Below are 14,431 nucleotides of genomic sequence, written 5' to 3'. Positions count from 1 at the left end.
GAAGATCATCTAACACAACCACCTGCTCAAAGCAGCACTAATTTCAAAGCTGATCAAGTTGGCCAAGTTGCTCACTGCATGGTTACTAGTGCTGAAGCAAAGAAAGTTGCAGAAAAATGGGGTTATGGGGTCAGCAGGTCAGAACTAGTCTCTGTAAGTGGTAGTATGCTTTTAGAGTGCCTTTCAGCAATTGTGAAACTGCACCTTCAGGCTAAAAGCGAGTCTGGTGTTTCTGGTTATGCATGCAATCTCTGTGTTTGTTTCTTGAACTTCTTTCTTGTCACTTTAGAGCACCTGTAGATTTTTTTTAATTAAGCTTTTGGTATAGATAGAACCTTCAAAAATAGTTAATAGTATATAAATGACAATGCTTTAAGCTTTGATTCTTGTTCATACAGTCTATACTGTATTGTACCATCCATCCCATGCTATCAGTTCTTTTACAGAAAACCATGAGATGCTACATTGCTCTGAATGGCATTGCAGTTCAGTGATATGCAGCACAATATGGGATGACCGTGTGATAAAGATTACCCAGCCTCTGATGTCCTGTTGCAAATTAATAGGCAGATGAAATGTATTTAAATGTTATTCTACCTGTTCTCTGAGAATATACAAAACACACACAAGTCCTGCTTAGACATTCATTAGTAGACTAGACTATCTCATTCAGATTCTTTGTGCTTGAAGATGATTGACCCAGAGTACCGCTGTACAAAGAGACAGTAGTCCCCAACTTTCTCCAGCTTATCCTGGGGCTTAAAACCAGTTAGTTTAACGGCCATGAGCAGTACCTATATATTTACATACAGTATGTAATGGCATCCTTTGAGTCTTTCCCAACTGTCTGCTGCAGAGAGTCATTCTTTGAATTTCTTGAGTGCCCTTCCCCTCAAAATGCCAAAGCACTTTGCCAGTACTGCAGTATCTCTGGGAAGTGTTATGACCTGTCTTTTGCAGAAAGGAAGCTGAAGCACAGATAGAGCAAGTGATTTGTGAAAGAGGTTTCACAGTCTGAGTCTGAAATATGGCTGAGAATAGAAACAGGGACACTGAGTCCTATTCTAAGCCTTGAAAATGAGGCTGTGAAATTCTGTTTTTCTTGAAGCTACCCTCCGTGCCCTCTCTTCACATTCAGAGGATCAACACAGCTAGGCTCACATTTATCCATTCCTCTCTTTTAAGCTCTCTGAGAATAATTTACATTTGGTAGTCCATTAATTTTCTCCAAAGATGTATTTTGTGTTATATGGTGTAACAATGCACATCTGTTTTATGTGAGCAAGAAGTGTAGCTATCTCCTCTGAGTCCTGAGATAGTAAAAAGGAGTTCTGTATGAGCCCAGAAATCCCACTGCCTAGATCACAATGTAGAATCAGAGTTTATATATGGGGAGAATTTACTGAGCACAATCTTAAAAAGAGGCTAAGAGTACCTTCTTTGAATAGATTTTTTAATTCATTATTATTTGTGACCCAGGACACACCTGAATATTTCTAAAATCTTATAAAATAGAATATGGCAACAGGAAATGACCATGTTCCTAGGCTGCGTAAACAAGGAGGCAGGCAAAGGCAATAAAATTTGGTCAACAGAACTGGGCGTCCAGAAAGAGAGGCTCTTGCCCAGACAGCATATTTAACAATATCAGGGCAGCACTGTAGCAGTTGTCTGTGAAAGGAGAAAAGTTACATTCACTCCAGAATGAATTTTGTTTAGTTTCATTTTGTTGGGGTTTTTTTTGTTTTGTTTTAACTTGTTAACTGTCCATTTCCCTAACAAGGAATGGCAGGGAAAATTCCATCCAATTCAAGATGCTAATGGAAAGATCTTAAAAGGTGTGAAAGCTCAAGCATGAAACCTTTCATTAGTGTAAATATGAGACACTTATTTACATGTACATATACATGGGTGCACAAATACAGAGCTGATACTATGTATGAGGCAGATTTCTACCAGAGGAAATGATTATGATCATCAGTTTCTTAGGACTATGCCCTTATATTTCATGGTGCCTCTTGGCAGAGTCTTACTCTAGTGAACATCCACAGAAAGGCAGCTCAGAGCTGCCCTGTCAGTACTTTTCTGTGGAACTGGGAATTCTGAGGCAAAACTTTAAAATCATCTCATTTTTGCTTGAAGCTTTTTATTTCCCAAATGAATTTGTGAATTCCACAGGGAGAGGCCTGTTCAGCATTGTAAAACTAGTACTGGAATTACCATGATCCCCATTGATTTGAGGATGATGAATTGGACTTGGTGGGAGTTTTATCTGTGGGAATCTGCTTAAATATCATTCACAGATCAGCCCAGAAAAGGCAGAAAAACCTCTGCTGATGCTTTGGTAACAAATGTTTTGAAAATCTTTAAGTAGGATATATGACGCCTTACTTCAAGAACTTTGTTTACTCCCAGTGGAAGCTGCATGAATACAACTCACAGCAAAACTTGTCCCTGTATGTGTTGGGGGGAGAGAGATGGCATCGGATGAGAAAATTTCTTCACTCAAGTTCACTTCTGATGATTTGGCTACATGTTTGTGAGCTGCATTTCTGTACAAAGCTCCTCAGCTGGAATGAATTGGCATAGGCCCACAGAGCCAATCCATGCAGGCTAGTATTGGCTATAGGTTGTCAAGCACACTGAGATAATCCACGGAGCCATAAAGGATAATATAAGCTCTTAGTGCTGACTGTAATTAGCATTTCTCTATTTTCATTTGTTTGTAATTCTGCCAGACTTCAACTCTTTGGAATGAAACTTTCCCAAAGGGTTTCTGATTAAACCTGACATTTTCCTGGAAAACTTTGGCAAGACGTGGTTCAGCCATCTCAGTGAACAAGGCTAGGAAAATCTTTTTGTTTTAGTTACTTTTGTGGCAAGAGCAGCACGAAATGGTTTTGTCACTTTTTAAAGTGCCCAGATATAGCAGAACTAGAAAAGCCTGGAAAAAAATCTCAGTTCATGCACATATGTTGTGTGTGAACTTGCTATACTTTGGCTCCTGTAGTCTTTTTTCCTTTGTTGTCAGTGAAGATGTATGGAAACCACAGGCAAAGTGTTTCTTATCCTGCGGCACTGCTTGTTTCCTTAGAGTAGGATCCTGCAGCAGCTTTAGCCTTCTTAATGCAGGGCAGTCACAGGCTCCTTTTCTCCCCTCTTCTCTTTGCCCAACACGGCAGTGTGTTTCTGACTTGTCCTTGCATCAAAACTTACGGTTGTATAACTAGTGGGAACAAAGGAGGGAACTCAAGACTCTCACTGTGGGTGTTTTTTTTGTTTTGGCTGGTTAGGCTTTGGCTAGTTCAGCTCCCTGAACAGCCTCGTCATCCAGTTGCATGAACAGCAGTGCTGACAAAAAAGAGACAAAAGTGCGTGGCCAGAAGATGGGAGGAAAGGGAGAACGGTACCAGCCCCAGCTCAGAGGGGCTTCAGCTGTCCTGGAGTCACCCCTGAGGCTGTGACTATTTACTTTTGCTGCTTTTGCCCCTGCTGCATGGCAAAGAGAAGCTGGCACAGGAGGTGTAGAGGTTCCAACCCTCTTATGTGGGTGTTAACGTGATTCAACTTAGTGCAATTTTGGGAGTTTTGTTTTTAATAACTTGTACAACAAGATAAAAATCTACATCAAAAGGACAGTGAAAGGCTGTGAAGTCAGAATTGTCAGGCATGTGCTCTTGAACACACGAAGTGGCACATACTGTTCAGTACTCTGAAAATTCAGTTCTAAAAATGTCAAATTGGTCTTCCAAAGTAGTGGTTTCTCTTTTGATTTTATCTGAGAAATGTGGAGATCTCAGGAGGGATAACAGCCTGTTAGCTCCGAGTATTGTGAAAACAGCTCAGTGAATGTTTGTGCAGTTCTTGAATTGTAATAAGCAAGAGAAAAAGCCAATTATTTTCAGATCAGGGCTTGGAATAGCATATAGATAGTAAGGCTCTGGGCCCCAAGTGAGAAATACAGATAAATCAAAATAGTGAATAGCTGCTCATAAAGTAAGCATTTCTGATTGCATGCACTGAATCAAGCAGGGATCCTTAGGGAGGAGGAGAGAAAATAGTATGTGTGCATGTCAATGGTTTTATCAAGATGCCTTAGCAGGAGGAAAGGGGCAAAATTAGGGTTGCACATGTAGCACTTTTGGCATCTCCTGTCTCTAAGTGTTCACCTGGGAATTTCTTTGCGTGCAGCATAAACGTGAAATGCAGGAGCAGAGAAGTCAAAATTTCTGTGAGCTCGTTAAGCAAGTAACATGTTTAGCAGCATAAAGCACACATAAAACCCATGACTCATGCTACAGGCATGTTGGAAGGCCAGCCTGGAGCATGAACTTCATGTGGGGGAACACAGCTGGAGCCTTTTCAGTCCATTAAATAATAAAACCTAAACTGGTTCCATCTCACTTAAATGTATCTGACTGCTCATTGGATCCATTCCAGCATTCCTCACAGTCACTAATGCATAACACTTGCTAACCAGCAACATCTGGATAGAGGATAAAAGAATATCTTGCAAGAGTTGGGGGATGTGTGCAGGGGAAGTGAAGCAGTAGAGAGATTAGCTGACTCAGAAAAGGTTGTGAATGTGATTTCCATTAATGGTTCTTGGGAAACCACCAGTTTCTATAGCTCAAGATACTTCTATAAAAGAAGTAGAGAAAATGAAAAGATGCTTTTAATTTTGTGGTTGTAGGGCTGCTATCGTTATTTGGCCAAGTCTGAGGAAACCAAGCAGTCTGTCTCCTCACAGGAGAATATTCTGTGTTTGGGGGGCCTCACTCTCCACTTCTTATATGGGCAGATTTTCATGGGGCTTGATAGCAGTTTTGCTAGAGCACAGAAGTATAGACTACTGTGCCTAAGAATGGAAAAGAGTTAAGTCGTTAGATGATGAACCTTAGATGCTCTGGTGTTTCTCCAGCTGCCCAAGCATGCTGTTTTGTCATCACCGGCACTCAAAGCCACTGTTAAGTCATTAATTATCTTCAAACCCATGATCCTGTGGGACAGCATGAACTGCAAGCCCCAATAAACAGTTTAGCAGACTAGTCCTTTCCATGCCTGTTCTTGCCAAAGGAGTTTGATTCTGCTGTAGGTGATTACTGAGCATGTACAAATTCCCCCAAAGAGAACAGATGGGGAGGCACGTGGCTGGGGAAGTCACACAAGCCCTAGATGCAAAGCCTTGTACTTATTTGAGGGGGGCTTTGAATATTGATCTTTGCAAGCACAGAGTGTGTGTCATAATCCTTGACTACAGAGTCCATGTCTTTTGCTAGCTGATGAGTTACATTTGCTCCAGGAGGAGCAAATTTGAGTCCGGTCACCCAGATGGACTAATCCAGCTGTCACTGAGCACTCAGAAACTGCTCTCACTACACACAGTTCTGCTTGCACCTCACCTCTGTGTCAGGTAGTCCTGTGAGAAGTGAACTGCGGAGATATCGTGCCTGCCCCTGCCTCCCAGGAGAAGGCTGGGGAAATGGGTGGAAGCAAAGCCTTTCCCCACAAGCAGCACAGCAAGTTTTCCTCACCAAATTTATTTTTGCCCCGAAGGGCTGGAGAGACTGCAAACCAACTCCAAGCACGAGTATTTTTCCTTTCCTAGCAGCTTTAGGGACAGCACAGCCCATATTGCCACTTGCTGTGGGCTGGATAATAAAACAGTAATGTTGTCTTTATTGTGCAGCTTATTCATAGAAATCTAGAAAAGCAATATTAAAGCCATACTGAAGAAGCAAAGTGGTGCTCCAGGTAAATGCAAGCGATAAACCCGAACCGTGCTTTGCTATAATTATCCTTGCAATAAAAAGTCTACTTCTACATACAATCTCCTTTAACAGTCTTTGCTTTACAAGCAGCACTGAGCAATTAAAAATATTATCCAGTTTGAAATGAAATCTTTAATACGTGTTATCCAGGGGGTGTGTGCTGTAAAACTAGGATGAAAACGGTCCTGAGTCCGTGCTGACCTTACAGATAGTTTTGCAGCCTGTGTCTTTGTTCTTTCAGCAGATGTTTTCAGTTGTTACATTTTCCTAAATGACAGGCAGTGAAACACTTTCATTACAGCTTTCTCAGCTGTACAGTACAGTAACAACCTTGAAACTGTCAATTTTACTGGATACTTGAAATTTCCCTTTTAAAGTATTTCCAGTTCCACAGTAATTACTGTAGTGATAATTGGCAGGTATTACAGCTGTTTCTTCCTAAAGGACTCCAGGAACTCCTTACATACAGTGACATGCAGCGGGCTCTGGATATGGGCCTGTCAATGACTCGAGCGTGTTCTGGAGCACAACAGAACCGCTTCCTGTTTTGAATTCATTTTGGGGTCATATTGGTGGGAACAAGTTTGCTGTGTCAGTCTGAACCAGCTTCCCCCCTGAAATGTAGGCAGTTGGATTTGATTTTGTCCTTATCTTGCATCTGCCTCCTTCCTTCTGGAATACATCATACTGATGAAGCCAAGACTAAGCTAGAAAATTGACCTGCGTAATTTGCTGGCTCAAGGAGCGTCTGCAGTTAGGCTTTATGTGAATGCATCATCTTTCACTTAAAACATGCGCTCTTTCCTTAGATCAGCTGGAGCTGTTTGAGATTTTTAAGTCATGGGCCAGACGTCAAAGTCATAAGTGATTTCCTCATTTTCTGTTGACTGCTTTTAGCCAGAATTTTCATACCTGTATCAACCATCCCTTCGAGCGAGAAAGCTTTCTGACTAATGAATAGGTCAAAAAAACTTGATATTGCTGACTATGCTGTTCTAAGCAAAACTTCTCATGTTTCCTAAAATTATTTCCTCTGCCTCTGTTCCTTTTAATAACACACATTCAACACACATGAGACTTTGGAGTTGGCTTTGCAGAACAATCTAATTGACTGAACCTGGATTTACGCAGGGTAACTGGATATTGGCAGCATTTCTGGGCTATTCAGGAATTCTAGCGAAAAAAATGACTGATTAGAAACTCGGTAGGTTTGGGCAGAAGTGTATGAAATAATGCCTTAGGTTTTTTTAATCAAATTAGGATTTTTGTGATAAAGTCTTGGGGGTTTTTTCTTGACATTTTGATTTTTCAAGATATAGATAGGATATAGCTAGGAGAAGTATCATGAGATAATATTGCTCAGTGTGATAGGTGTGATCACAGCCTGTGTCTTGTCAGGATCTTGGTAGATGAGACTTTAAGGCTAAATAGAATCATCAGGATGCATTAATACGGAAAATAGTGATTTTGCTGATGCCTATAGGCACTTTACTTGAGGAGTCATTGGAAAAAACATAAAAGGGCCTGTTTGAAAATATATCAAATAGTTCATGAAGACTGATATGCTGGGTTTACTAAAGGCAGAAATCATCTTCCCAGTAGATTCAAAACTTATGAAGAACCGTGACAAAAAGGACAAATAGCTTATATTTGTTGCATCCTGTCTTTCTTTTCCTTGGTTTCAAAACGTCAGTACACCATTTTGGGGGTAAAATAACAGTATCTTTGAGAGAGAACAATCACTTCATGAAAAGCTTTCTCTGGGATTGGTAAAAGGCATCTGTTGAAAGCAGTGCTCACAACCAAAACAAACCCCCTGCTGTATATCCTAATGAAGAGTGATGGGAGAACCAAATAGCATCGACATCTGCATTTCAGCTGAGTCCTGGGAACCATAAGCATCTTCTACTTTTTGCTTACAGCCACTGGTGGCTGCCAGACTTTGCTGTTTCATTGCAGAAGCTTTGTAAAATGGAGTCATTGTGAGGAGATGACAGGCATGAAGTGGACGTTGCCAAGTCCTCGTGTGATTCAGCATGGGATAAAAACAGGAAGACTCAGGAAAAAGTTGGAGAGAAGCTATCTTAATTCTCTCCCTAACTGTATAGTAAGGCAGTTGAAAAGACATTTCTAAGGGTAGAAAAAGTGTCAGCTTCTGTTGTTATTGTCAGTGAAGCTGGTATGTTATATCCTTCTAACTGCATACAGTTTGGGGGGTTTCTGTGCTTTTTTTTTTAATACAGAAACAGGAAAATTTAGTAACAGGGTCATTCTAAAATCTATCAGTGTATTTATTTAAAAAGTTTTTAGTACACTCCTATATGAATCTTTTGATACTATCTGTGTCTTTCCCATTCAAAGAAGTATGCATCTTGTATTGCATCCCCCAGCTTCTCCCCGAGACAAGAGAGTTATCAGTGACCACCATGGTTCTCCACATCTCAGTGTTTTACTAACTTTGGTGAAACTATCTTGAACAGGAGGTTAGCTGATGTGTCAGAAAACACCAGCTTTTATTTTTAGGAAAGTTCTGCTTCTATTAGAAAGTTTTCCTAGAATGAAACCGAAAGGGACTGAATCACAGGACTGGAACAAGATTGTTCTTTGCTGCCTGACGCAGACCTGCTTTAATCCATTCATCTGGTGTCCATATTTCTTTTTACTAGGACTTGCATGCTTGCCTTTATCAATTCAGCAACTAAGAAAAAGGGAGAGCACTACTTGCCTCATATAACATGCACAGCGTGAGCTCATTACCAATTTAAAACAAATAAAGATGCAAAACATAACAGAGAAATAATTTTCTACTCGAGCCAAATAAGTGATTCTCCTTCTCACAGTTCATCCTAACACTTTTCTTTGGATGGCAGTCTCAAACGGCTAAGTTCTTGCTGATGATTTTCTAGCAGCATTGGTGAAGTTGTTGTCAGCTGTTGTTTTCAGAGCCTGTGAGGCCAAACAATCCTGGAGAAGGGTATTCAGAAATCATTTCCTGGGATTCACTGTCATTACATAAATGGTCACAGTGACTTGTTGAACACCCGCACAATTACTCTTTTGAGACTTGTTCATATGATGAAACCTTACAAGGAACAATTCCTTATAATCTGACTTTATCAAACAAGATACAAAACCAAACAAGAACAAAAAAAAAAATCCTTTTTTTTTTTGGGGGGGGGGGGGAATGACACAAGTAACAACAATGCATGAGCATAAAAACTGTCCCAGTGAAAACTGCCCAACTGTTGTTACAGTTGGCTAAAATTTACCTGTGCTACGGTACAAATGGTTGCCACGGAGGAAGTCAAACCGTAGCGGGTTTAGAGCTGTACATGCTAATGCGAAACAGCGCACAGCACTGACCACTTAGCCGGTCCCACGGGGCCAGTTGGTCTCTTGCCACTCCAGCTGCAATTCACTTTACTGAGCCAGTTTAGTTACCACTGATGTGACAGGAACTTGTCTTATTGCATTCACTAGGAACTAGGACTTCAACCTTTTAGCCCAGGTTTTCTAATGTTACTCTCTTTTTTTTGATTCCTTTAGCTACCAATAGGAGGTCCACAGAAATTTCCTGCCCTCCAAAGTCCATCTCTGAGGTAGAGTTATCAAAAAAGAAAAGCGTTAAGAAGACTAAAGGTGGAATTAAGGTAGGAATATCTTTCGTTTGGGGTCATGCTGTATTGCAAGAGAAAGCGAAACAGTTAATTTTAGGTTTACATATTTATACTTATATAATTAAAAATAACTTCCTAGTTAATCTCTGCAAAGTGTTTTTCACACTTCACATTACAGTCTGAAAGTTATTCAGACAATATTGTTAGAAGATTTATGTTCACATATGTGGAAAAACAAGTTGCACCAAAGTAGAAATCACTTGCAAAGGATGAAAGGGGAAATGTGGAGAGAATGCCCAACTATAATACATTAAAGTGGATCCAGAGTGTTCCTCCTTCCTCATAACATGAATTATTTTGTTCCCAAAATGTGAATAATTTTCCAGCTCCTCATAAGTTGTGTTATGTTCAGGATTTTACAAAGTTATACATTTTTTCCTTTTTTAAGCATTTCTTCAAGGACAATTTCTACCCAAAGGAAGAAAGGCTGCTCATTTAACGCTTAAAAACAAACCAGCAAACAACCCCAAGAACAAAAATCCCACTGCTACCTATTTGCTGCACGGGCAAAAAAAAGGTTTAGGGAAATGCACTTTGCTTGTAAGTCTCCATGATGAGATTTGTTGTATACTATTGTTTCTGCGGCAAATTCCTGTTCAGGCCTTTTTAGCCATCCTCATTCCTCCCTCCATCCACCCCCTACCGCAGCCCCGAGGGCATTCAGGAGCCCTGCCCTTACAGCAGAGCCTGCTGCCTGAGTTGCTGACAGTGAGGACAATGTAGCAAAACAGTCTTTTAGCCCTCCTTGTGTATTTTAAAACTGGAAACTGAAGGATCCAGGACTTCATTCATTTGTAATTCTTGTAACTAAGACAAAGTGCAGCTGCATCCTGAAACCTTTCACTTGCCCAAGCTAGCTGAAATAGCCACTTTCAAACAGTGACCACACATTTTTTCTGTCAAATTCAGGTAACACCTCATTTGTACTTATTTAAAATGTTTGTTTTCAGACCATGTAAATATACTTTTGCAAAAAGGTAGCAAGAATATCACTGAGGTTGTATTCCGAATGTTTCTGTGCTATAGATGTGTTTCATAACTTTGCCAACATCTACTTTAGTTTCAAGTTTACCAAAGACAGGACAAAAATCAGAACATCTGCAGTGCCACTCACAGCCTTTTAAATAACATCCCTTTGATGTACTTTTATCCTGTATTCCCTTACTGTTGTCTTACCATTTGTACTATTAGCTCTTTAGGGTAACATATTATTAGAATACCAAAAAGTGCTATTGAAGGTATATTTTGAGAAAGAAAAGAATGAGAAAGGGCCCTAGCAGGGTTGGAGAAAGTAATATGAACAACTGCTATTCAGAAAAGAGTAGCAAAAGAAGTTGGGTAGTGTGGGAAGAGAGGTACAATCTTCATTTCGCTGCAGCCCCTCGGAAAAATGCAACTCCAGATGCAGCTGGCCTGTTTCACGTAGTTCAGCAGTTTGGGGCAGAAGTGGAAGAAGGGAGTAGGCTTTGTCAGTACGTCTCTGGGGAAAGAAAATACCCCAACCTAAAATAGATTCTACACATGCGAATGGAGATGACACAGTAGCCCCCACAGCTGCAGTTGTTAACCACTGAACTATGACAATAGTCATTTTAAAGGTCATTGTGCTTTTAAGTCTATTCTTTAAATATCTGAAGCACAGCCTATGATGATCAGTGCACCAAATCCTTTCCTTTTGTTTTATTTGAACTACAGATTCTTGAATATTTGCTGTTTGGCTTTATTTTAGATGTTCCTACAGACAGCATTGTTCATTCCACGCTCACTGCCAGAGCTAAGGGCTCAAAAAGCAACTTTTGCTAGCGGGCCGAATGCAGGCCTCTCTGCTGCACGACTGAAACACACGGTACAGAACTGTGTGATTCTCTGTCCCCCTCTGGACTAGAACCCTCTGCTGCCTGACTTGCAGATGCTGCACATTTACCAAAGGAAGGAAAAATTAATTTGCTTGAATTTAGCCCAATCTCTAAATCTCCTGGAATTAATTTGTCTTCTCCCTTCTCATCTTGATTTGGGTTCGTACGCATCCCAAACCTTTCCTGTTTTCTCTGCCCAATAATATACCTTGGCTTTTTAACATATATTCCTCCCAGAAATCTTCTTCTAGGTAAGAAAGCATGTGGGCATACGGAAAGGCCACAAAAACCCTCTCCTGGTTTCTCACCTCTATGTAAGAACATAACCAATACAGAGATCACATTTTATGATAAAAATTTTGTGGCTGTTTTCCAGTTTAATCCATTGTTGTTAAAGTTATTCCCAAAATAAGCATTTTAGATTTTCTGATTATTAAGGGGTAGTTCACAGAACACTAATCCATTATCTCTTCTTACCTACTCTGTGGTTGAACCAGTAACAACCACACATTGCTGTACTACTTTGGCCTAAATACTCTAGAACAGTTTAATCCTGTTAGCACAAATATTCCACATTTATATCAGAACTAGCTTTGGGGGGTTGGTTATTTTTTCTGGGGTGGATGGGGGTGTCAGGAGGGGAGGGAAGAGTGTTACTCTGAAGCACTGAAAGGAAAAAATGCATCAAGTCTCTATCTGGCATGAGTCTATAATTTAATTTTACTTTTTGATATAAGCATTTAGAACAAAAGCGCAAGCTACTTTAACCTAACCCTTTTGCTAACTGTACCCTTCACTTGCTCATCTATTTGACCATTATTTCTCTAAAGCTGAAAAGGCAAAAAATAGATTTTTTTTTTTGAAATGACCAAAACAGTCTACAGCTTTAGCAATAAGCACAGAATAAAATCTAGTTATTATCAGAAACATGCAGCTGGTCTCACCTTTGTCTAAACCCACAGGAAAGTTTGACTTTGGAACTTGTCTTACTCCTATCAGTAACACAGATGACCAGTTACAGTCCTCCCAAGTAATTAGGTATATACAACAATATGGTACAGGCTTTGTAAAAATATACATTCATTCATTTTTAGCTCTACTTTCTAAACTGCAACACAAATTATTCCCCCCTCCTTCCCTCCCATTGTGGCTATAGAACATTTGCTTGTGTTTTATTTGTTCTGATAACAGTTCGGGTGAGGATAGCTCATTAATGGATTTCACCATCACTGAACCATGAAATAATTTAGCTGCATGAAACATGATCAGGCAGGCCACTGATTTTTTTCAGAATCAGCCCTTAAAAAATGAAAGAGCTCAGAAACTTTAAGACTGTACTGGACTTTACATATTGACTTAGAATAACTGCAAATTCAGCACCTGAGTTGTTTCATTGAATTTGAAGAGACTGCCTTTGAGTATGCCCAAGTCATACTTGGGTTCTAAAGCTGCAGACTAAAGGAGAAGCCTACTTAAAACTTGCCTGGAGCACACTTGCAATGATCTTGCTCTGCAAAATGGAGAAGGAAGTAAGTTAACATTTATCAAAATATTATGTACAAAGCCTCAGTCTGTGTCAGCCTAGAGACAGCCCTTGCACGTGTATGATGATGCTGAGCATTCAAGTGTATGCTGTGTCTTACGTAACATTATTACCAGTACAAAGTTAAGACATTCCTAGGAGGCACAAGATAGTTTTCCCTGGAATTTACCCTACTGCACTGTACACACAAATTTGAAAGCCTGAAGAAATTCTTTGGGTTGGTTTTAGGTAGAAGTAGAGGCAGCAAGATGAAACAGTATTTCATGACCTAAGGAGCAGACCATTATGTCTGTAGTTATCTCCACAGAAGGTGAATTTATCAACTTATGATGGAAAAAAGGTTAAAAAAAAAAATTGCAAGCATTCAAGAATGCCTCCCAGGCCAATAGTGAGTGAGGAAATGGAAAGTTATTCTTGAGTTGCAGCTTGCACATCTAAGAGTCAATTTTGTTTAACTTGTCTGGTGACTTACTTGACTGTTCAGGATCCATTTTTATTCTTTTAAAAGAATTAACAACCAGGAAGGGCATCAGCAATTAAACCTTTTTAATGTGTGCTTTTCATTCAGATTGAAGTGATGCATGAAGCTAGTCAAGGCGGATCTAGCAGAGTGCTGGTGATGAGTGAAAGTGATGAGAACCTGTCAACAAGGAGGAGGTAAGGACACACACATGAGCCAGCACCCTTTTCTGTCCTCCTTAGAATGCAACACCTACATTTACAGCACATGCTCAACCACTTCTTTGAAGTCTACTCTAAGATTAATAGATACATACAATCAAGTCATTGAAATGCTTATAACCAAGCATTTATGCACAGTCCATCAGTTACAGGAAGCAAGATTTACCCCTTTGTTTTGTGCCCCCTCCACCCACCTTTGGTGTTAGAAGCATTACTAACATGATGTGAGAAATAAGCCATTAGAAAGTTCATTAGAATATGCCTTGTGCATGTAATTCACCAAGTAGTATCAAAGAATCTTGTGTTCAGGAAATGCACGTTTGACCATACGCTGCTGAGAAGCTTCTGCTTTTGAAATGCAAGTGATAATCTTGCTGTCTCCCCTTCCAGAAGGTTTTGGGAAAGAGATACTGAATAATGTATTTTAAAACACTAAATGCCTGAAGTCATTTAGTATATTAAAAATGTACCAAGCAAATCCAGTCTTAGTTGAACTGCAGTGCCTTCTAGGTGAGGAATAAAACCAGAACAAAAAACCTACAAAACACAACACACCCAAAACCCCACAAACCAGACCATGCAACCCTAGCTGACTCCATTTTCTTCAGTAGAATTTAGATAATGAATTTATACTCAAGTTGTGCCATTAGTTCACACAGGTATAAACTGAAGTTGCAAAAGTAAGTTTGACACTGGTTTGCATTTTTGTATATGTCTCAGATCTGTTTAGCATAGTGTATCAACTTACTGTGAATTTATTATATTCTTATAGGCATTCTTTTATACCCTATGAAAAAATAACAGTGCAATAAAGGTATACTATTACTGGCCTCCAAACCATCAGCTAGTTTTTGAAGTGGGCCAAGTTTGACTTGAAATAGAATTTAAGTAGGCAACCATTTC

General features: G+C 39.8%; 1 protein-coding gene across 7 annotated transcripts in view; it reads left to right on the top strand.

The window, feature by feature from the left end:
* The window catches only part of MCF2L2 (MCF.2 cell line derived transforming sequence-like 2), a 197,842-nt gene that overhangs the window by 87,311 nt on the left and 96,100 nt on the right, over positions 1 to 14,431 (top strand). For all 7 annotated transcript variants that reach the window (XM_026094784.2, XM_064516666.1, XM_064516663.1 and 4 more), the window contains 2 exons: positions 9,318 to 9,421; positions 13,416 to 13,504. In XM_026094784.2, the coding sequence (XP_025950569.2) occupies positions 9,318 to 9,421; positions 13,416 to 13,504 (193 nt within the window). The remainder of the gene's footprint in view (positions 1 to 9,317; positions 9,422 to 13,415; positions 13,505 to 14,431) is intronic.

The sequence above is a fragment of the Dromaius novaehollandiae genome, chromosome 9 (assembly GCF_036370855.1).
Source record: "Dromaius novaehollandiae isolate bDroNov1 chromosome 9, bDroNov1.hap1, whole genome shotgun sequence".
Taxonomy (NCBI): domain Eukaryota; kingdom Metazoa; phylum Chordata; class Aves; order Casuariiformes; family Dromaiidae; genus Dromaius; species Dromaius novaehollandiae.
The sequence above is the reverse complement of the archived record's forward strand: the minus strand, read 5'-3'. Positions and strand labels throughout refer to the sequence as shown.